General features: G+C 49.2%; 9 protein-coding genes; 7 read left to right on the plus strand and 2 right to left on the minus strand.

Annotated features, from left to right (window-relative positions):
- Positions 1–212: 212 nt before the first annotated feature.
- FFUJ_05089 (uncharacterized protein) lies at positions 213–1,197 on the minus strand (the record flags this gene model as incomplete). XM_023571547.1 has 2 exons in its annotated part: positions 213–1,000; positions 1,113–1,197. 2 exons carry the CDS (start codon positions 1,195–1,197, stop codon positions 213–215), a joined length of 873 nt encoding a protein of 290 aa, XP_023425834.1.
- Positions 1,198–3,367: 2,170 nt separating this feature from the next.
- FFUJ_05088 (related to PRM10 Pheromone-regulated protein) lies at positions 3,368–6,082 on the plus strand (the record flags this gene model as incomplete). The annotated part of the gene is made up of 1 exon (XM_023571548.1): positions 3,368–6,082. One exon carries the CDS (start codon positions 3,368–3,370, stop codon positions 6,080–6,082), a length of 2,715 nt encoding a protein of 904 aa, XP_023425835.1.
- A 556-nt stretch (positions 6,083–6,638) lies between these two features.
- Positions 6,639–7,664, plus strand: FFUJ_05087 (uncharacterized protein; the record flags this gene model as incomplete). The annotated part of the gene is made up of 1 exon (XM_023571549.1): positions 6,639–7,664. The coding sequence occupies one exon, from the start codon at positions 6,639–6,641 to the stop codon at positions 7,662–7,664; it is 1,026 nt and encodes a 341-aa protein (XP_023425836.1).
- Positions 7,665–8,249: 585 nt separating this feature from the next.
- On the plus strand, positions 8,250–10,350 carry FFUJ_05086 (uncharacterized protein; the record flags this gene model as incomplete). XM_023571550.1 has 4 exons in its annotated part: positions 8,250–8,561; positions 8,609–9,023; positions 9,793–9,872; positions 9,922–10,350. 4 exons carry the CDS (start codon positions 8,250–8,252, stop codon positions 10,348–10,350), a joined length of 1,236 nt encoding a protein of 411 aa, XP_023425837.1.
- A 1,183-nt stretch (positions 10,351–11,533) lies between these two features.
- FFUJ_05085 (probable alpha/beta hydrolase) lies at positions 11,534–12,604 on the minus strand (the record flags this gene model as incomplete). XM_023571551.1 has 3 exons in its annotated part: positions 11,534–11,707; positions 11,773–12,126; positions 12,239–12,604. 3 exons carry the CDS (start codon positions 12,602–12,604, stop codon positions 11,534–11,536), a joined length of 894 nt encoding a protein of 297 aa, XP_023425838.1.
- A 1,251-nt stretch (positions 12,605–13,855) lies between these two features.
- FFUJ_05084 (related to integral membrane protein) lies at positions 13,856–15,108 on the plus strand (the record flags this gene model as incomplete). XM_023571553.1 has 2 exons in its annotated part: positions 13,856–14,038; positions 14,092–15,108. The coding sequence occupies 2 exons, from the start codon at positions 13,856–13,858 to the stop codon at positions 15,106–15,108; spliced, it is 1,200 nt and encodes a 399-aa protein (XP_023425839.1).
- A 1,759-nt stretch (positions 15,109–16,867) lies between these two features.
- On the plus strand, positions 16,868–18,365 carry FFUJ_05083 (probable nuclear migration protein; the record flags this gene model as incomplete). XM_023571554.1 has 3 exons in its annotated part: positions 16,868–16,905; positions 16,960–17,128; positions 17,184–18,365. The coding sequence occupies 3 exons, from the start codon at positions 16,868–16,870 to the stop codon at positions 18,363–18,365; spliced, it is 1,389 nt and encodes a 462-aa protein (XP_023425840.1).
- Positions 18,366–19,361: 996 nt separating this feature from the next.
- Positions 19,362–19,690, plus strand: FFUJ_05082 (uncharacterized protein; the record flags this gene model as incomplete). XM_023571555.1 has 2 exons in its annotated part: positions 19,362–19,510; positions 19,558–19,690. 2 exons carry the CDS (start codon positions 19,362–19,364, stop codon positions 19,688–19,690), a joined length of 282 nt encoding a protein of 93 aa, XP_023425841.1.
- A 550-nt stretch (positions 19,691–20,240) lies between these two features.
- Positions 20,241–22,274, plus strand: FFUJ_05081 (related to ankyrin; the record flags this gene model as incomplete). XM_023571556.1 has 2 exons in its annotated part: positions 20,241–20,644; positions 20,699–22,274. The coding sequence occupies 2 exons, from the start codon at positions 20,241–20,243 to the stop codon at positions 22,272–22,274; spliced, it is 1,980 nt and encodes a 659-aa protein (XP_023425842.1).
- Between the last annotated feature and the right edge of the window lie 53 nt (positions 22,275–22,327).

Consider the following 22,327-nt stretch of genomic DNA (forward strand, 5'->3'; position numbering starts at 1 on the left):
TGATAGGTCTAGTACAAGTACGATACGAACAAGAGCGATGATGTACGACAGTTGGTGTTGAACATACTACCCTTGGCACAACTTGTATGTGAGTGACCTGATTGATGCCTGAACTCTTGGATGCCCTTGACAGAAAGATAAGAAAGTTCCTATGTTACAATACAAATACACTACCCTCATTGATCAAGGTATTCAACTCATGTCCGGCTCGACTAAACACGTCCTCCAAGTCGAGTCTTCCACGCCAGATAACCAGCATATCCCAGCACACCTGTCAGTGCCAACCTCCCCACACCGGCCAGTAAGTTCTGATTCGCCCTCTGCATGGTCTTCTTCTTCATGACCTTGCTGTTCCTTCTAAACGTCTCGCCATCATTGAGGTGTGGAAACGGTGCCTCGACCATCTTGCCTGTCTCGGGATCCTGAACTTCTGGTACAGGAACACCAAGATATTCACACAGCGGTCCCCAGCCCTCTGTGATGGTATACTCGATATACCGATCCGCTGGAATTCTGTCGTGAAATTCTTGGTATTGCGCTTTGTACCATGCAATAGCCTTCTCCTTATCATTTCCGTGGTCATACTTCTGAACCAGGGATCTCATCGATCTGCTATACTTGGCCATATACTGCAGATTCGTATCTAGCAGAAAACAATAAATCATAGTGAGTTTAGCCAAGAACCCTTTTGGTGTGGTTATCAAGTATATACTATTGAGCACACTCTCATACCACTTCTCAGGGTCTCGATTCATGATAATGACTTTAGCTTCAGGGTACAGCTCCGCTAATTCAGGGCCAAAGAACGCAGCAGGAACATCACACACGGCCTGGCAATCGCCGAGCAAGCGGTCCCAGTCCGCGCGGGTGAAGGTCCCCTTATCGGCGTACTTTGCTTCCATGGCACGTACCCATTCAGGGGCGCGGGTGGGATTGTTGAAGAGAGTTTGCATGTGGTAGCAATCGTGGAAACCAAGCTGCCACAGAGCGTTACGAATACCTGTTTGGTCTGTTTCAGCTCTCATTTTTTGGGTAGTAGATTACGCGCGTAATTGTTGAGAGAGAGGGGGGGGCTTATCAACCCCCTGAGATAGAACTAGAAGTAGACGTACTCAACGTTCCTGTGCGATGGACGCCACAGACGATGACGCGCATGGGCACGATGCGATCAGGGATGGTGTACGTAGACGTTGGCATTGTGATGGATGTTGTTTCGCGAGATGACGATGTTTCAATGGTGATGCAGGGAGATTATTGATGCCCAGATCTTCAAGGGTAACGAGAGGTATCCGTAAGTGATGGCCTAACCTATTTCGCTTCGCGTCAAGTGAACGCGCTTGGGCGTCTGTCTCGGTGAGTTTGGCCTTGACCGAGGGAGGTGTAGACCCAATGAGACTGAAGCTTGTTTATTGGGGATGCTTATCATGCACTAACCAGGCTTGTATTGCAGTACGGAGTACATACATAGCATAGTACGTTGGCCTCCGGGGGCAAGAAAACATCAGACCTTGATATAGGGTGTCAAAATAACTTCAGCAAAAGTCATCCTAAGCTCAGGGCTATATTGCCTAAATCCTTTTGTCATCTAGGATCAAGGCCCTGAGTTTTCTTTCCTCCCCTAGGTTAGCTACTAGTGGTGCGAGTGAGAACTCTACAAGAATAGAAACAAGATTATTGATGGTGATGAAATTATTAGAAACAGGCAGACAATCAAATCAGATTTGATATCGTGTCTAGAGCTTTCTAGTCCAAGCTTGGCTTTCTTGTCTATCGGCGCTATGATCCGCTGATGGTGGATGCTCCGGACAAGCCGGTATCGGGTGGATCTCAAGATATGCTCCATTAATGGAGCAACATCTGAGCAAGGGGAGGGCTCGATAGGTTGGAACTTGGAGCCCAAAGAGCCTCTAAACTCTAACATGTGATTGCAAGGAATGCTACGTTAGATATGGATCAGTGACTCGAGATACTGACTCACCATTCAACGACTGAACATTACGCGTCAGAATACGAACCCTCAGTCGATTATGATTGTGAGAGGACAGAGACCGCCTCTGTCAGTATCTGCATCTGCACGTCAGTTCGCATGTCAATCACACCAATCAAGGCAACCAAGAGTGTCGATCAAGTGCCAGCCCTGCATGGTCAACGTGGAAGGTGATTCTCTGGTCTTCTTCAGCAACCAAAAAGATGGTGTGAACTAAAAATGAAACCATCTCGGGAATATTGTCAATAGTCGGAGAGCCTCAATCCAATTCCAAATGTCAGCCAGAGCCAGTCGTCTCTAGCGCCCAACCGGCCCCCTAACCGATCGCTGCAGGGCTGTCCTGTAGCTGCAGAGCCCATCGGCCATCGTCCCCTGAAGCACAGGGCACGTCAAGGTCTCAGCGGCCCGCACGTGGCGGTGGAAGAAGCCCGCTGGAAGCTCAGAAGCTCTCCCCGTCTAGCTCTGGTCTGGGATGGTCTGGCTTCTAATTATTGTACCGGCAGCCCGGGTGCAGTGACTGAGGGAGGGCGGTCCTTGCTTTTCATCCCACGCCCTCCCCGAACGAGTAATCCGAGCGTTTGCTTTCTTTCTTTTTTCATGATAACCCAAGACACTTTAACCGGACCAATTGAAGGGCGAGGAGCAGACATGATGAGACAGGTCCAAGACGACAGGTCTGAAAGCGAGGATTGGCCTGCGTGGGTTTTGAGCAAGGGAAGAAGAAAAGAGAAGAGTTTGCTCGGGTTCAAGAGAATTCCAGTGTGTTAAGTAATTTTCATCATGTATGACGAGTGTTTTGGTATTCAATGGGTGTCAGATAAGAAACAGTTTTCATGTCTCGACGCAAAAACACCAAAAATGATATCGCCAGACCAAACCCAACTCAACAACGTACCACGGATGCCATGACGAGCCCTTTATAGGCCCGGAAACCAAGGAACCAAGCACACCATCATCATCATATCCATCAACTTATATAGCATCATCGCCTTGACAGAGTCAATCAGTGAGCTAAACCTGGCATGTCCCGTCTCGGGCTTGCTCTCGGCGACCCACAGTCCTTATCACGCAAGTTTGCCGCCCCCGTAGCCACCACAACAAGAACTGTACACTACACTACAGCACAGCGAAGGGTGGGAAAAAACCTATACAGGCCCAGTTTTCGTTTTTCGTGTTCTCGCCCCGGAGCGAGAGTATACACAGACACAGAATAAGTAGTATGTAAATCATGCCCCCCTTGATCGACAACATGATCAATCCTCCAAACTCAGTTTTGCCCTCGAGGGGCCCAGTCCTTTAAAACCAAAGAGCAACCTCGCTTTTCCCCCCAATTTCCAGACCCGATATTTTCTTATCATAAAAAATATCCATTCGTTAGTTATGCTATCTGAACAGAATGATAGTGGGAGTGGCAGCGGCGGGAGACCTAGCCAGGTACACACTCCCCTCCGCAAGGAAAAGAAGCGGGTAGGCTTCCACTCCAGCAAAGACTCCTCCGGAGAGAGCAGCGACTCGACAACTCGCCCACAGCAAACACGACAGCAGCGTCAGGATGAGGGTGTCTTCTCACCAGCTGGTTCACCGAAGCTAGCGCCTGGGGAATTACCGCCAAATGCACCGGATGCTTACGAGCTAAGCCTTGCTCTCACAAAGATCCTGTCCGCTGAGCAAGAGAAGAAACGACAGGTTCAGAATCTCGCACCAGACACCCCGGATGGAGGACCAAAGAGGCCGAGACCTGCGCTGAGGAGAAATACGAGCTATGATGATCCTAATGAGCGGGAGAAGGCGGACCAGGCGGAGTCGAGGACTACGGAGAGACAGTATCGATCTATGGCGGATGCTCGACAGAGAGCTGATCGGTTAGCTGTTTCGGTGGGGAGTTACTCTGCCCCTGGATCACGACGGGGATCGCTTGATCTCGAGGAAGTCCCCTCGTTTAAGCCGTTGATCGAGGACTATGATAATCCCAAGGCTTCACCACCAGCTGGGTCAAACACCATTGAAGATGCAGAATACTTCGGCCTTCGACAAAGAATAGCCAACTCTGATCGCTTCCAGCATCACGCTGCGGCTGAGAATCTAGTCAGGTCTCATACCCGCAAGGGAAAACGGGATCTATTCACACAGCATCCCAACGGCGGACCGACATCTGGAACCGCTACACCCGTTCTTCAACAAGCATACGCCCACGACTACGTCCCCCGACCAGACCAATACCGCGGCGGTATTCTCTCCTCGCTGCTGAAGCTTTATCACGATGATAGAGCACCAGGTAGTGGTATGAACACCCCCAAGGACCCGGGGACACCACTCATGTCGCCGCGTAACTCACCACCTATATCCCGCCCCGGATCATCCAATGGAACGCCTCCTATCCGATCACCGCCTCGCTCACGGCCGACGAGCGGGTTGTTCAATTACCACAAGAACAGACACTCGACGTCTTCGCTTGCACTTACAGAGTTGATGAAGTCCTCGTCCATGTTTGCGGCGCCAGCTTCAGCGAATATCTCCGACAAGTGGGCTGAGCAGATTAAACAGAAGCCGCCGCCCCCGAAGAAGCGAGACAAGGCTCGGATTACTATTCATATCGCGGGTATTATCCAGCGCCATCGATATCTGCTCAAGTTGTGCAGGGCTCTTATGATGTATGGTGCGCCTACACATCGGTTGGAAGAGTACATGACCATGTCATCGCGTGTCCTCGAAATCGAAGCTCAGTTCTTGTACCTCCCTGGTTGCATGATTATCAGCTTTGATGATAGCACTACACATACCACTGAGGTTAAGCTCGTTCGTGTACCGCAGGGTATTGACCTCGGTCGTCTTCGAGACGTACACAACATTTATAAAGAAGTTGTCCACGACAAGATTGGCGTTGAGGAAGCGACGAAACGGCTCGACGATGTCAACGCACGGAAGGATAAATACAATGTCTGGATTCGAGTATTCCTATACGGTGTCGCATCGGCTTGTGTTGCGCCCTTCGCTTTCCAGGGCCGGTTCATCGACTTGCCTATTGCCTTCTTTCTTGGATGTATCGTCGGTATTCTTCAACTTGTCTTGGCACCTAGCAACGAATTGTACGCCCACGTCTTTGAAGTTTCGGCCGCTCTTATCACGTCGTTCTTCGCCCGAGCTTTCGGTTCTATTCAAAACGGCAAGCTCTTCTGCTTCAGTGCACTAGCACAGAGTAGTATCGCATTGATCCTTCCAGGGTATATGGTCCTCTGTAGTTCTCTCGAGCTTCAAAGTCATAACCTCGTCGCCGGTAGTGTACGCATGGTCCACGCTCTCATCTACACTCTCTTCCTCGGATACGGTATCACCATCGGCGCTTCGCTCTACGGCATGATCGATAGCAACGCAACGAGTCGTTCGACCTGCGATAACCCTCTTGGACGGGAATGGTACTTCCTCTTCGTCCCTGGATTCACCATGTGTCTCTGTCTCATCAACCAAGCCAAGTGGAAGCAAACCCCTGTTATGGTCGGGATGGCTTTAGCTGGATGGTCGGTCAACAGTTACTGCGCTGAGTACTTTGGAGGAAACGGCCAAATCTCTAATATGCTGGGTGCCTTGACAATCGGTATTCTCGCAAACTTGTACTCTCGAATGGGTCGGCATGTCGAGAATGGATACTTGGACTTTATCGACTGGTGGAAGCTCAGGGTTCGACCGCGTTATACCAAGAAGAAAATCGACTCGGACTCATGGTCCCTCCCAACCCTCAACGATCCCGAATCTCGACCTGGAACACCAGAGAAACATCAAGAGCCCGAGAAGAAGCCCCGCAAGGTCGGATACAGTCTTGCAGCTGCGGCTATGCTTCCAGCTATTTTCGTGCAGGTTCCCTCTGGTTTAGCAGCAGGAGGTTCTCTGCTGGCCAGTATCACTATGGCTGATGAGATTACCAAGAACGGAACAAAGGTGGCATCTGACATGAACACAATGGGCAATCTTGAAGGAACTGCGTTCAATGTCTTGTTCAAGGTCATCCAAGTTGCCATTGGCATCAGTGTCGGTTTGTTCATGAGTGCACTGATCGTCTACCCTTTGGGTAAGAGACGAAGTGGGCTGTTCAGTTTCTGATCTGAACACACATTCATTTTTCTACTGTATTTCATTATGGTTATAATTTTAGAGCGTCATTTGTTTCAGGATGGCTTATTACAGCGGATATACAAAAGCAACAACGGAAATTGCTTGGAGTTTATGTTTTCTTTGTTATACTGGACAGTTACTGGGATTGAAGCGACTGGCGCAAAGCAAGCGATGGGTTTCCTCTTATACACATACATACACAGATATACAGAACTATAGATACGGAACGGTAATGACCGGGATGAACAGGATTGGATATACAGCGCTGATACAATAATATTTTTTTTCTACTGAGAAAATTGTCTATTTTTGTCTCTGTAAAACATGTCGTGTTGCACAAGTTGGAAGTACATGGAACTCAAGGTCTCGATCTCGATCCTCAACTGACAATACAGTGACGTCAGGTTCCCCAACCAACCTCTCATTCCACCATCTTCACTTACTACCCCTCCACCAACAGCTTCTCGAACAACACACAAATTCTAGCCTCAAAATTGGCCAAACCCTTCTTCACTCCATCACCCAACGGCCAAAAACCGCAGGCATGAAGATCCGTTCATCCCGCATCTCGGTCTCAATAGCAAAAGCTATAAGCCAACGCCACGGCAAGTCAAAGAAGGGCATCATCAAAACCATAATCGCCTTCTTCCGCCTCTTTCGTCTCCTCCTGACGCGCTATCGCTCCATCGACTTTCTCGCTCTGCGCAAAGAGGTCTGGCAGCTTAATGAAGATGAATACCATGAGTCTTTTCAGACAGAAGGGGAAGAGAATCCTGAGCTCATACCCATCGGTGATCTAGGGTACAGTGGTTCTACGTTTTTCACAACGGCTAATGAGAAGTATCTCATCAAGTCGCTCCCAAGACGCTTTGAGCATGATTTCTTCGTCAAGGAGTTGCTGGATCCGTATATTGGGCACATGAAGTTTCAACCGCACAGTTTACTCGTCAGGATCACGGATCTGGTGGTTTCGTCGCAGGCGAGTATCGGTGGTATGATTGGTGCTGCGCCGACACATCACATTGTCATGGAGAACCTCCTCTACGGAAAACCAAAGGGCGAAGAAGGAAAGAAGTGGGAGACGTACGACCTCAAGCCCAACGATTACTTCTTCCCTGAACGAGACATCGCAGACGGTGCTCTTGTGCCAAACAGCGTTATAGAGCGTCTCGTCGACGAGTTTCCCGACCAAGTGCGTGTAACACACCAAGCCAAGCAAGAGCTTATATCACTACTCTTCGCAGACTCTGCACTTCTCGCCTCACGAAACGCAGTGGACTACTCTCTCTTCTTGGTGCGATACCCTCAGGGCATGGAAGTTCCAGTTGTGGAATCAGACGCAGGACGCTGGCGAAGTGGTGTTGATGATGTTGATGGGAAGTGGACGTATCGATGTGTTGTTCTGGACTTTTTCTGGGCGAAACATGCTTTCCAGGCGAGGGCGTTGACGAAGATTGTCAAGATCTTTAACAAGGTAGCGCACAAGGGACCGATGAGCATCACGGCGGATCCGGAGGAGTATCGGGAGAGATTTATGAAGATGGTGGATGAGATGGTCGTCGAGGGGTAGGAATGCGGTATTTCTTTGGTTTGTTATTATTGCTCATGGGTTATGAAAAGCATGGAGTCGGAAGGGATTGCTTTGTTTCTTGATGATGATGATACCACTTGTCAGCCATGGTGGATAGGGTCCTTTTTACGAGTAATGATTCATGATCTCAATGGTTCCTATAATTGAGGAATATTTATGAGCATCTCGGCGGTAAATGTGAACAATACTTTTGTTCGTCCTATGAAGGAGAAGCACAGGTGAAGTGGCGATAGTCTTTGTTGTCTCGTCCCTGAATCCACTCAGTTGACAATATTCCCAAACCACTTTAGTCTTACTTGACGTTGAACTTGTCAACATTTCCGAATATCGACTTCAAATCATGTACATCTAAGGTATGATTAATTATAGAGTATATCTATGTACGACAGAACACGACTGATGAGTATATACATGCAGGACATGTTTCATTGTTGTTATGGACAGTCACCACCAAAACTCTTCCCTGAAACTTATCTCACCCGAGATTAAATTACAGCTGCCCCAACCCCCAAACCTTCACAAGCCACTAATCACCCTCTTCAACGCTCACAACCGTCAATCAGGATGACATACTACTGCACAGACTGCGATAAACTCTTCTACACCGGTAGAAAGGCTCGCGACCAGCATTGTCAAGTGACAGGGCACGCCTCACCAGTATTCGAGTGCGATAGCTGTAGTGACTGCTTCGAGGACGAGTATGATCGTCATCAGCATATGAATCTTGAACAACACTGGCATCGAAATGCACCTGAGTGTCAATTATGCGGCGATATAGCTGTAACGCAGGCTGAGATCAGGGAGCATGAGATTGAACAGCATTTTCATTGCGCGGACTGCAATCGTCAGTTTATGAACGCCAATTGCCTCCGGATGGTCAGTTCATGCCCAGTAGTTTAATGAGTGGTAGCTAATCTGTTCAGCATTTAAACTCCAAGCTTCACCGCGTATCAGCAGTGAAATGTCCCTTCTGCGGAGCCACCTGCAACACAGCAACAGGTCTATCCCATCATCTAGAACAAGGTTCATGTCCTCGCGTTCCCATGGACCGCAACAAACTCTACCGCTACATCAAGAACCGCGACCATCGCAGCCTCACCACAAACAAAGAGCTAGCATGGTACGGTGAGAAGACGTACACCATCAACCCAGCTGCCGCGTGGAACCCCTGGTCCAAAGCGTTCGAGTGTTATCTATGCCACAAGCTGCATATGACCCTGACTGGCTTGAAGAAGCATCTTGAGTCGCCGAGGCATCAGCAGAGTTTGTATCATTGTGTGAAGCGGTCTTGTGGGAAGGAGTTCAAGACGTTGGCGGCGCTGATAAATCACCTTGAGAGTGAGAGTTGTAAGATTATGAGATTTCAGCAGGTGCAGAAGAGTATTGCTACTATTGTTGATCCGCATAAGATGATAGCTTTGCCATAAGGGGGTGGAAATGCTTGTATCGATGTTGTGTATTCTGCTTTGGGTTGGGTAATCGGCCGTTGATAGGAAGACGCTGTTCTGAGGTCGGTTTGGAATGGGATATTGTATCAGTTGTATGCCTTAGGTAATAGTACCTGTCTACGGTACCTCTAGTAGGCAATCAGAGAGGTTTTAAGCCCAGATACTTCCTATATCCTCCCTAGTTCCCTGGCAGTGCCTGAGTGACTAGGCTCCCGTCTGCTGAACTGCACTGGGTTTCACTGAACACTGCCAAACACTCACTCCTACAGCACGCCTTGGGAATATCGGACGAGACATAACCCTAAGGCCACCCACCAAGTTATTATTGCCAGCCTTTTCTCGGTTTCACTCGTCACGTGAACCCGTTCCCTGGTGCCTAGGTACTCCTTTCCCCTCCCCCCCTCAACTCCATCTTCTCCCGTCCGCTTCATATCCTCCTCCCAACTTCCCCTTCATTTCCAAGAAAAAACACTAAAAATCATCTTGACCACTACCTGACACGAACATGTACTCCTGCGGGACCTGCTAGAGGCAGTTCCCTGCAGGACAACACTCTCGGGACCAGCATTGCGAGGCAACTGGACACTTCCCACCCTGCTGGGAATGTAACGGCTGCGGCACTGGCTTCTGTGGACGCACAGAGCTGAGACTTCATGAAGGATTCTCCTGCAGCTACTACCACGGATCTCGCTATGCGGACTATCATCAGCAGTTCTCGGGCTCGCACATCCCTACCCAGGTTTGTTACCGCAGGCCAACGAGACATAAACAAACACTGACTTGAGTAGCTGTCGAACCCCATGAGACAGCGTGGTCAGCACTACTACAGCGTGCCAGGAGTCACCTGTCCCTTCTGCTCGGCGCGCTACAGTTCTGCCAGTGGCGTCGTCCACCATCTGGAGCAAGGTGCTTGCCCTAATGTACCTCTGAACCGTGGCACTCTGCGCCAGGAAGCCAGAGGCAGGGATCCCAATGCCGCTATCTACAACAGAGTCCTCGTGTGGCGGCAAACAGTATATTATCAAGCAACAGCTGACGTCTACAACACTCACTACGGACAATACGAGTGCTACTTCTGCGGCGCTCTATTCAGACAGCTATCGAGCCTGAACCAGCACCTGGCCTCTCCTCGCCACCAGCAGGAACTCTATTACTGGCCCATCGGAACTCTTTCGTGGTCCAACCATCAGTATTTTGGAACGGGGTATTATCAATGATGGAACATCATGTAACATGTATCAAGAAGGGACATATCCATGACACACAGGTCATCACGTAATCATTCGGTCATGTCATTCACTCATAGCAGAATCAGCGGAGGTTCATCTGCTCCCTGTAGACTACTTAGCTTTTACAAACACTCGGTTCTTCTTGGCCATTTTTCATCTCGCCGACATTTCTCTCGTCGTTGACTAGTGTCTTGACTCGTTGAAGCAATTAACTCAGCCACTCACAGATACCAAAAGCAATGTGAGCAATCACAATGCTACATCGAGTTGCATCAAAACTGAGGCTGACATTTTATATACTAAACAGGTATGATGCTGTGGCAACACGCAATGAAAGCTAGCGGCTGACAATGATCGACAACCACTCAGCACCTGACTCGCACCGTTATCGCCGCTGTGAATAGTAAACCATCCGCGGAACCTCCATAGTTTCCGCCGAAGTCCTCGGATGATATTAAGGCTGTGGATTCGCATATAACTAGAGCCATTCAAGCGTGGATTCATAGGCTGAACGGAAGTCTTGAGGCTCATCCGCGTGTTTAGTCTGGCAGGCTATCAAAATAGGACTTGGACCAAGACTTGAGGCTCATCGGACCTTTTGATGCGAAGGAAGGGTTACATCGATGGCTTGGCCTTTTATCCGACGATTGATAGTTCAGGGTCCGTCGAGAAGAAATTTTATTATTCCCGTGCTTGGCCGGTGGTCAGCTTATTAACCATAAGCAGTTACTACGTTATAGAGAGTCACGCTCGGTTACTTAGATGACAACATACGATATTGAGACAACTGACCTTTACTCACGGCACTTGTTCCCTGTTTCAACCATAAGCTATTGACAAATCAGAGAGACCTTAACACGATGTCCCATCGGAAAATTCTTCTCGTAAGCTTCAGCCTCATACGTTCTCTTCTCAGGAACTCGAACGATATTTGATGGAGCCACTAACTAACACATAGTTCGACGCCGTCCCGCCCGTTGGGTAAACCCTAGTGCCCGGCCCCATACTCGTCGGGGAACTTGTTAAACCCGTGTCCGGGGATGATTTTGTTGAAAGAACCAACAGCCCAAGTCAAGCCCAGATGACAGTAACAGTGGAGGATGTTGGGGAAACCCTTGGTCATAGCAACAAATATCAATTCATCAAGAGCTATGTTCTATTCTATCTTATCTTAAGCATACTTGGTCACCATCTTGAGAATGGCCTCGTTGATCTCCTTGGGGTTAGTAGCGCTCAGGTAATGACCACCGCCCTCGACAAAGCCAAGCGTAGCCTCAGGGCTGGAAGTGAAGAGCTTTATGTGCTCAGTAGGAACAGTCGTGCCAAACACAGGATCGGCAGTTCCCTAATGTCACAATGATTAGTCTCCGCTTAACTCAGTGGAGGTCAGCTTATCTCTTTTTCACTCACCTGAAGCCAGTAAACGGGGCACTTAACGTCTCGCAAGCGGAGAAGCAGACCATCCCTCTCGAAAAGGTTGACAACGGCGATCCGCAGCTTCTTTCGGCCCTCGTCCCCGCGATAGACCTGCTTGAGCGTCTCGTCCCAGAACGCGAGCGTTTCAGGAGATGGGTTGCTTCCGAAGCCTACCGACGAAACGAGACCGCGCCAAACGTCATCGACGACAAAGTCAGGCGTGGGCGTAGTGCTGTGCCAGTTCTCGTAGAAGGGGCCAAGCTGAGTCTTGGGGTCCCAGCAGCCTTTCTCGCGAGACTCGGCGGACTCGTAGTCCATGGACGTGCCAAGCGGGAGAACGCCGAGGATCTGTTACGGTGGAACGGGTGTGTGTAAGTCAGGGGGGCTTTAACGTGACCGGGTATGAAGACAAGCCCACTGCCGAAGTGTGGACTTGTACTTCTCGGGAGAAGAAACGTACCTTTTCAGGGGCTAGAAGAGCCATGCGAACGACGATCCAGCCGCCAGCGCTTGTTCCCAGGGCGAAAGCCTTGTCAACGCCAAGAGCTTCCATGACCTGGAGGTTCATGATGGCTGAGTCCCAGTAGGTGAAGTGCTCTGACTTTGAGCTTGTGGCGCCATGACCGAGGGGTTCAATGGCGAGAAGGTTGATCTTGTCAGTGAGTTCCGGGGCAGAGAACTGAGCTTCAAAGAGAGATGATGTGGTGCACATGGAGTTGACGAGCACAAGGGTAGGTTTGCTAGAGTCGATGCCAGAGCCCGAGACACGATAGCCGGCATCGATGCCTCCGAGGTGGGGAACCTTGACAGTAGATTTGGCAGCCATTTTTGCAAAAGATGTTCAGTTACAGCACAGTGTTGGGGTGAGTTAACGGTTCCTGGTGTGATGAATAGAAAGGTATGGAGGTAGATTCTTGGTACGGTTCCGAAAGAAGAGCTAGAGAACTGGGCTATGTACTTCTCATGATAACCCACCGATGTAAACGTGTGTTGTACCTAGCGACGATCAGGGGGCTAGGACATGCGCAGAATTGAGTCGGTGGCCAGACCTTGATCCGCAAGGGGATACTTCTCCGTGCGATGGACGGCGCCGTTCCGCGCCGGACTTGGGGCGGAACCGGCGGGAGGTCCGCATGGAGAAAGAGTCTAAGAAGACTATTGTGATCAGACACTGAGAGCGTTTAGAGAACGGGCCGGACCGTCGAGGTTATTCTGCTGTGTAGTCTGCACCAACAAACGACTGTATGTTGGTTGAAGACATCACATACTTTGACGCGCGGAATCACTCTGCATATTGTTTCGTTTCACACGTTTTTTGTCCCTCGGCATTCCCCACATTCTGAAACTCATTGGTGAGAAATACGTTAGAGTGCTGACAGGCACAGGGATTAAAACACCGCCGACGCCACGGCGCAGGAACGACTATTCCCGAGCCAAAAGACAAGAAAAATTCTTATGCATATGATGCATCAGAAGGTGTGCGAGTTCCTGAATCAGTCCCCTGCTGGTAAATAGGTGTGATGCTACCCTATGAGCAAATCTCTATCAAATGTCGTGTAAGCTTGCCACTGCGTGATCGGCCAGTTGGCTCACTTACATAAACCCCTGTCAGTTTTATATCCGAGCTGAAGCATGACTCTGCATGAAAGATGAATCATGAAAAGAATGATATTGGACGAGTTTGAAGATAGCATGATGGACTCATTAATAGATGTCTCACTATAGCGTCTGTGTCTCGCCTTACTTCTTCATATGTCTACCGATGAGAGTAAAGACAGGGCGGAAGACCTTTTCCCGGCTGTGCGGAAATGAATCCACAACCACGTTCTAGCCTAGACGTCGAGTCCTTACCCAACTGATACCAGACCCTTGGGTCCCATTGCTTTTTCCAGTCAAAGTCATGTTCTATTCTTCTTTAGGCTGGAATGTGAGCTGTCAGATGAGTTTTGACCATGGGTTCCACACCCTTGATACTCACTCTCCTGTGAATAATACCTTATGCTTTTTAAAAAATACTCCGTTCCTTTATTTCATTAGCTTTTGTTCTCTTTTGTTCATTGTAACCACTCTTTTGATCATGGCCGAGTCTCAGCTCCCAGGCCTTCCTGGCTTCGACAAGCACAACATCCAACCATGGACTGTCGAAGTCGTTGTTTCCATGACCGTTTTGGCGTTGGTTTCTTGTGGCCTTCGGTTGTATAGCCGGCACTTGAAGGCACAGAAGCTTTGGTGGGATGACTATGTTATTCTCTTCTCCATGGTAGGTACACTCACAGTGTATTATGCTAGATGCAACCGAGTCTAACAGTTCAGTCGTGGAACTTGGTCGTTGTAGGATTCATCTTCGCCATGCACGCCAACGGAATGGGCATTCACGCAGATAAAGTCCCTCCTTCGCAGATAGTCAAGATGGCCAAATGGCTAGTTGTCGCTGAAGTTCTATATGCTTGGAACCTTGGCTGGACGAAGTTGAGTCTTTTGCTCATGTACTACCGAATCTTCCGCGTTCCCTACTTCAAGAAGATGGCATGGCTCGTTGGATCTTTCGTCTTTGCTTGGGTCATCACCATTACCTTTCTTTTCATCTTTATCTGCATCCCAGTTGCTAAGCTCTGGTATCCCGATCTCCCTGGCCGATGTATTAACCAAGTCGGAACATGGATCGCCAATGCCGCTTCCACCATTTTTACCGATATTGTCATCTTGTGTCTACCACTACCTCCTATCTGGAAACTTCAGCTCGGCAAGTCTGAAAAGCTTGGCCTTACAGCTGCCTTTGCCATAGGATCATTCGTCGTCTTCGCCTCGGCCTACCGAACCAGCGTTCTCTTCACCTACACCAGCACTGATCCAAGCTACACACTCGCCCCTACAGTAGGATGGACCGAGATCGAAATGTCAGCCGGTATCGTCTCAGCAAATCTCCCGACAATGTTGCCAGTTCTCAGACTCGTCGCCAAATTCACCGGCCTCAGCAGCTTCGCATCAACAGTCCGCAGTAACGTCAGACCATCCGGCGACAAGTCAACAAAGGGCCTCAAGTCCCACGAGAACACTGGCGCTGGCAGGAGCTCTAACGGCTCTGCATCGACGAATGCGTTCTACAGACTACCAGACGACAACGACTCGACTGATTTGATCAAGGGGCCGAAATTCACGGAGACATCAGCGCCAGTCAACACTAAACTAAGGCCTGATGTCGAGGGTTTTGAGCTCACTACTACTACATACAACGCCAAAGTCGACGGTGGGAACTCGAGCAGTGAGGAGATATTGCAGGGCATAAGAGTGCACCGAGAGTTCCATCAAACGACTGCACGATCACCATAACCGAACGAGTCTGGGTCAACGGAAGTCAACACATTGTTATGTAAACTAGAGACTAAAAGCAGGCGGTAATGTTAAGAGGCGTTTGTATTTTTCGATTAGATCTAATACCCAATAAACAAGTCCTTCTTTTGAGACTATGCCAGTTCCTCCAACCTTGCATCTAGAAGTTACTGTGCTGACCGGAGGAATATCTCCTGTTTCTAGCCTAAATAACGATAAACTTTGAACCATCACACAAATCATCGTCCCTGTCGATCTAAACCTAGCCATCAAACATGCGGCTCCACGTCAACATTCCTCAAGGCTCGCATAGCCGACCATTTCCGCAAAGGTTTCAGCCTCTTTGCTCTCACTTAGCCTATGGCAGTCTTTCGACATCACCATGAACTCATCGTAACGTTTCAACTGGTGGATACGCGCTCTATATTGGGATTATTCGCTTGGCACACTCCCCAGAAGATCCAACTTGGGAGAATCAGGAGCCTTACTTGGCCTGAGCGCCGAACAATGCTTCGCGCGATCGTGGATGCCATGTGGTAGGAGGATTTAGCGAGTTCGCGAGTCTTGATGGATGGATGTAACCTATATCCACCTGGGAATAGGCACTCATGCCTGTATGTTTATTCAGGGAACAGGGTAGTAACGATTCACTCCATGGATTGGAGCTTTTTGTGTATAATCCAACGACGTTGGATTTATAAATGCCTTCGACTTCGAGTCCTATGGTTTCTGGCCATCTGTCTTACAAGTTCACTACGAATCACCACCAGGGAATGAGAAAACGGTTAGGAATGACCAGAGGACTCAAAGTAATTCCAGCAATCCCAAAAACAATCCTTCTCTATCAGTCATTTCATATCAGCTCCACATCTTTGTTCTACCTACGGCCACGCTATACAAGGCCATGACAGCAGAGAATAAGAGGTAGTGCTAAATCTTGCTCTTGTGGAAACGCTTTAAATTGTGTTATAGCTGAGAACCAAACTGGACTATATGCGTGAAACATATTCACGTTACTCTTGGCAGATGCTTATTAGCAGAAGCTCACAAAAGACAAAATATTGACGTTTTCATTAACACGGACCCATTGCTTTACTTTGACTTTAGTTGATAGAACTACTCTTTTTTACCATCCAGATTCGAGAATATAGAATAGTTTTGAATGCCGCCCTTGAGTATAGGCCAACCTAAGTAAGTATTTCTACCATTTGGGATTGTAAGTTTTATTGTCTCCTCTACCCGGGTTTAAACATCTATTCTATACCGGAAATGTTACACATCTTTTGATTGTCAATGCAGTGATACAGGGTAGCACTATCTTATCTACACGTGATCCTGGGCAGCGGCTCATCTCAGGCTAGCTGCACCGCTCTTTGGATATCCCGATGTTGATGCCCCTGGCGAGACCGTGTTACTCTGCGCAGCGCATTTCAATGAAGCCGGTTTAGCTGTTGATATTTCCTTTGTCCCCCTGCGTCTTACCGCCTTCAAGCAATCTCCAATCAAGCGCCCCATTGGTCAACAATTCCACAGCAATCATCTCTTTCTTCAGCGCATCCTCCACAGACACGTCACGAAACGAACGAAGCTCCCACCAAAACTTGCTGCCGCCCCTCCCCCGCCGTTTTCTCCACGAAACCCGATCTCGCATACTCCTTTTTCCCCCAACACCAAATCAACTCTTGGAAATACAGTAGACACAAAGATCTTGGGACCCCTAGTGCTCTCCTGAGCGGAGCCACACAAAAAAACCGCCATCATGAGCCGGACGTTGACGAGCCGGCAGGCAGAGGAGCTGTTCGTACAGGGGAGCTTCTGGAGCTTTGATTTGCCCATCTGACACTGCTGCAGGCATAAATCCATCATCGCCTACCTCGCCGCAAATAACCTGCAAGAAAGCGCCAATGCCATGAGGACGGAGCTCAGTCTTGGGGAGGATGCTTTCGATACGGCTACCGCGAAGAAATACGAGACGCTGCTGGAGAAGAAATGGACAAGTGTCGTGCGGTTACAAAAAAAGGTACAGCTGCAGATGCGCGTATCATAGGTAGCTTTGCTAATAGGGAGATTCACAGATCATGGACCTAGAAGCACAGAACCACGCCCTTCAGACAGAACTTAATAGCGCTACACCGACATCTCTCTCTAACCGAAGAGGAGATCCATCTTCCTGGCTCCCAGCTGGTCCTCCACGACACGTCCTTCAATCGCATCGAACGCCCATCAACTGCGTCGCCTTCCACCCGATTTTTTCGTCCATCGCATCTGGAGATGAAGATGCCACTATCAAGATCTGGGATTGGGAGTTTGGCGAGCTCGAAAGGACGGTGAAAGGTCACACCAAAGCGGTTCTCGATCTCGACTACGGTGGCCCGAAAGGCCATACACTGCTTGCGTCTTGCAGTTCCGATTTAACCATCAAGCTATGGGATCCTTCGAACGAGTACCAAAATATTCGCACACTACCTGGTCACGACCACAGTGTGAGCGCAGTCCGATTTATACCCTCTGGAGCTCCTGGGGCGCCGTTATCGGGCAATCTGCTCGCGAGCGCTAGTCGAGATGTTACAGTGAGGATATGGGATGTTACGACAGGATATTGTGTCAAGACGATAAGAGGACATGCCGACTGGATTCGTGATGTCGCTCCGTCGTTGGATGGAAAATACCTGCTATCGACTGGCAACGATCGAACAGTGAGACTCTGGGATATTTCAGTGCCAAATCCCGAAGCCAAGCTCGTCATGATTGGCCACGAGCATTTCGTCGAATGCTGCACCTTTGCGCCACCAGCAGCATACTCGCACTTGGCTACTCTAGCCGGCGTAAAGAAGGCGCCTCCAGCAAGCAGCACGGCGGAGTTTATGGCGACCGGTGGCAGAGATAAGACGATTAAGCTGTGGGATGGTCGAGGAACCTGTATCAAGACCCTGGTAGGTCATGACAACTGGGTTCGAGGTCTCGTGTTCCATCCAAGCGGCAAATTCCTTCTCTCGGTATCCGATGACAAGACGATTCGATGCTGGGATCTGAGCCAAGAAGGAAAGTGTGTCAAGACTGTTGAAGGAGCACACGAACATTTTATCACAAGTCTGAGATGGGCGCCACCTATTATCAAGGACAAGGGTCCGACTGAGGAGGCCAATGGCGATGTGGGCACTCCCAAGAAAGCGGCGGCTGCACCTCAAGACGTGCAGATCCGCTGTGTCATTGCTACAGGAAGTGTAGATATGTCTCTTCGAATCTTTTCGCGGTAGTTGGATACAGCATATCTGAGTATTGGACATAAAACTAGAGGAAGTTGCTCACTATGACCCCCTGGCCCAGCGATGTGCCAAAGAGCACGATGCCGATGCAGGTCGGTACGGCATGCCTCAGCCCCCAGCAGAGATTCCCTTCTATCGAACGGCCGGAACCATCCCATCCCAACCCGTCTCGACTTTTGTTTTTACGGGTCCAGAAAAGGCGTATTTCTTTTTCGCCAGGAACCGACACTCCCATCTATCAAATCATAAGCATATTTTATAACAAAACAACAAACCAAGACAAAGCCTCCTTTCTACCGATGGTCCCACCCGTCAAAATGCGTCTGGTGCATGGGGATTTTACGAATAATGTTTGATACCCAAGCGATATGAGTTAGGTACGGACGGTTGATCTGACGATTTGCTGTTTGGAGTGGAGGATGAGTGAGTGAGAGGGAGGGAGGGAGGGGGGTTGGGAGGGAAAACTTTTGGGAAAATAGCAGGCATAGACGTTAGGGGCATCATAGAACGGAAATTTTACGTATTTATTTTAATTATTGAGCGATTTGAGAGTCTGTGCTGTACCGAATGGCTTTGTGATGCGATTGAACAAGTCAGCTGGTGATTATATTGAGCAACATTGATGTTGCTTAAGATGAGTATTGTTGATTTCGCCTTTTCGTTCAGCCACTTCTTACATAAATCGATACTGATCTAACGTTGTAACTCCTTAATTAGTGCGCCTCGAAGTGGAAATGTCCTAATGATTCTGCAGAAATGATGAAAGCGATCGATTGCAGGTACGCATCAATGACGCCACGATCAAGGAGTCCCACTGTTGTTGATTCACCTTTGGCGGCCAAACATGTCGATTAGAACGTCATCAATAATTTGGATTTGCTACAGTGATAATAAGCTCGATATCCATACGTGCCTTCGTAGCTGCTCTATCATAGCTAATCTCACCTTGTCAACCTCTGTGAAACAACAAAAACCATCTTCAACAACATGTCTGCACGCATTGCTCGATCTTCAATGGCCTTGAGGCCCTCTCTCCCTATCCAGCGAGGTTTCCGCACGACAAGATTACTCCGTCACAATGAGAAGGAACCTATTGGACCCAAATCTCAAGATAAGCCCATGAGTAAGGGTGGAAAGTGAGTTTTGTTGCAGTAGAGTTAAAGAAGTGGCTGACGATGAATAGCTCGCAGATTATCATGTTGGGAGGTGTTGGCCTCGCAATCGGTGCAGGCTTCTTCTTCCTTATGTCGCGACCCGAGAAAGCAAAGGAACAACCTATCGAGGGTGTAAAATCCAAGCCCGTGAGCCCCAAATAAAGAGAGAGCGCGAGAGAATACGAGATACGAGAGAGTCTGGGGTTAGCAACGTGGATATGCAGGGTATAAATGATCGGATGGCGTAAGCGATGATTAACTTTGAGAGGAATAAGAAAATAGGTCGTCAATAACAAACAGAACCTGTTGCAGCAGCTCTAACTGCATTATCTACCAAATCAATGAGGCAGGTCGTCATGTTACGGCATCTCCGCACCTATCACCGCAGAGCTCATATCCCTGTCAAGCTCGCCGTAGGATCTAGTTTACAGCCTCAAAAGAGGCAGCCAAGCCAGTGCTATGCCTCTATTCGTCTGTGATGTGATATACACGTGTGTGTCGCAGTCGACAGACCGCGTAATCAGCACACGACGCGCATTGGGATCACTTTCAGCCTTCTTAGGCGTTTTTGTCTCCCGCTACCAGCCCTACTACTGGGAATAGGCAGTGATATAATGCCCATGATTATATAGCTGAAGCTTGCACTCAGCCGATCTGACAATCCCCCACTTCAACGACCCCTTCTTACTACCGCTACCTTTCCCCACATACAATGGACGGAGACGGCTTCTCGGTTATTTCACTCACCTCGCTCGGCTCGAGTATTTCTCACCGCGTCTTGTCCAGCGCCGAAGAGCTCAATGAATTGAACACGGCACTTCAAGTCCCCGACGAGCGATTGTCCTCGTTCGCGACGAGGCTGTATCAGCTCCATCAGCATGTGGGAGTGCTCGAGACTGCGCTAAATAGCGCCAGTGCTATCTCGGGCAGACTGCAGACTACAATAAGTCATAGTCTTGGATCGTGCGATGTTGTCGCGACTGTGCTGAATAAGCAAATTATGAGACTGCAGGCCGAGACGCTGCCGTTGCTGGATGAGGTGTTTTTGGTGGTTTACAGTGATGCTGTTGTTGCGTTCTCTCGGCTCTTTGCGTTCTTTGCAAAGGTGCTGTCGATGTAAGTGGTGCTTATCTCGCCATGTGGTGTGAGCGTTTATTTATGATGTGCTAGCAAAGTTCGAGATGATCAAGATTCTGCTCTCGATACCAAGAGTGGAAGAGAGATCTTTGATCACGTTAACAGAGCCTGCCAAAAAGCTTCGCAGACCAAAGATATTCTCTTCACTGGATCGCAGAACGACTCTTATGCATCGAGTAGTAAAGGGCCTCTTCCAGGCGATATCGAACCTCCACCCTATGAACCAGCACAGCCTTCTTCAGCTCAGTCGCCGAGCTGCGAATCACCAAGCGGATCTTCCGGCTTTTCCAAAGGTCTATCTTCGTTGACTAACTCGTTCAAGGCCATGACAGCTGGTCTCTGGCCCAAGCCCGATCCTCTATCCACTGCCCTTTGTCAAGCTGCTCTTCGCGGAGACGTTCAGCAAATGAGCGGTCTACTTGCACAAGGAGCGAACATCAATGGACGAAACGGAGAGGGCAATTCACCTCTCGGCTGTGCTATCTTGGCCAATCAAGAAGACGCCGTGCGGTTCCTCATCGGTTCTGGTGCCGACACCAACGGCAAAGATATGAAGATCCCACCGGTCTTTCTGGCTGCATCAGTCGGAAGCATTGGCGTTGCAAAGATGCTCATCGACCAGGGCACATGGAACGTCAACGCTGCCAGCTGGTCTGGGCAATCATACTTTGTCGACGTATGCAACAGTGAGAACCTGGAGGGTATTCAGCTTCTTTTGGACAACGGTGCTAAACCAAACACCACGAACACCTCCGGACGGCCAGTTCTTGCACAGGCTGTTAAGAAGGGTAACCTGGAGCTTGTCAGGATGCTGCTTCAGCACGGCGCGAATCCAGACACTAGTGATCTCTCAGGTAATTCGCTATTGTCTATTGCTGCGAGCCAGGACCGTATGGATATGATGAGGCTCCTTCTTGAAAGTGGAACAAATGCAAGCTCAAAGAATCTGAGCGGATTATCTGTACTAGCAGACGCTATCGCAAAGAGAAAACTAGACATGGCAGAACTTCTTCTCAAACACGGGGCCAATGCCAGCGCAAAGGATCTCGTTGGCCATCCAATTCTTGTCATCGCCCTCCGCGACAGCAAACTTTCACAAAATGAGAAAGTTCGAGTCGTCAGAATGCTTCTCGACCACGGCGCTTCACCAAACGTGTCAGACGGAACATGGGGCGTCGCAGCGATATGCTTCGCCATGGAGACAGGCAACACGGACCTCGTAAAGATGATGCTCGCAGCTGGCTCCAACACCAAGAAGAAGATGAGCAGCGGCGAGACTCTTTTGCTCTACGCTATTGATAACGGGAAGAGAGACCAGGCTAAGCTTCTTCTCGAAGCTGGCGCTGATGCTAATGCGGCGGATAAGAAGGGCAGAACGCCGTTGATGCAGGCTATTTCGAGGAGGGATACGGAATTGATAAGGGTTCTGAAAGCACATGGAGCGGATATGAATGTTGGAGGGTGTATTTCACCGGCTGAGTTGGCGCAGTCGATGGGTGATCTTGAGATTCTGCAGATATTGGGCTTTGGGTCTTCCTCCCAGAGAGGACCAGCTCGAGCGCATTCACCGCCCCCGCCTGGGTACGATGCGGCTATGGGCAAAGTATAAGAAACAGAGTAAATAAGCGGTTGATACCCCTGAATAATAATTAATATTTCTAT

This window comes from Fusarium fujikuroi, chromosome FFUJ_chr02, assembly GCF_900079805.1.
Source record: "Fusarium fujikuroi IMI 58289 draft genome, chromosome FFUJ_chr02".
NCBI lineage: Eukaryota > Fungi > Ascomycota > Sordariomycetes > Hypocreales > Nectriaceae > Fusarium > Fusarium fujikuroi.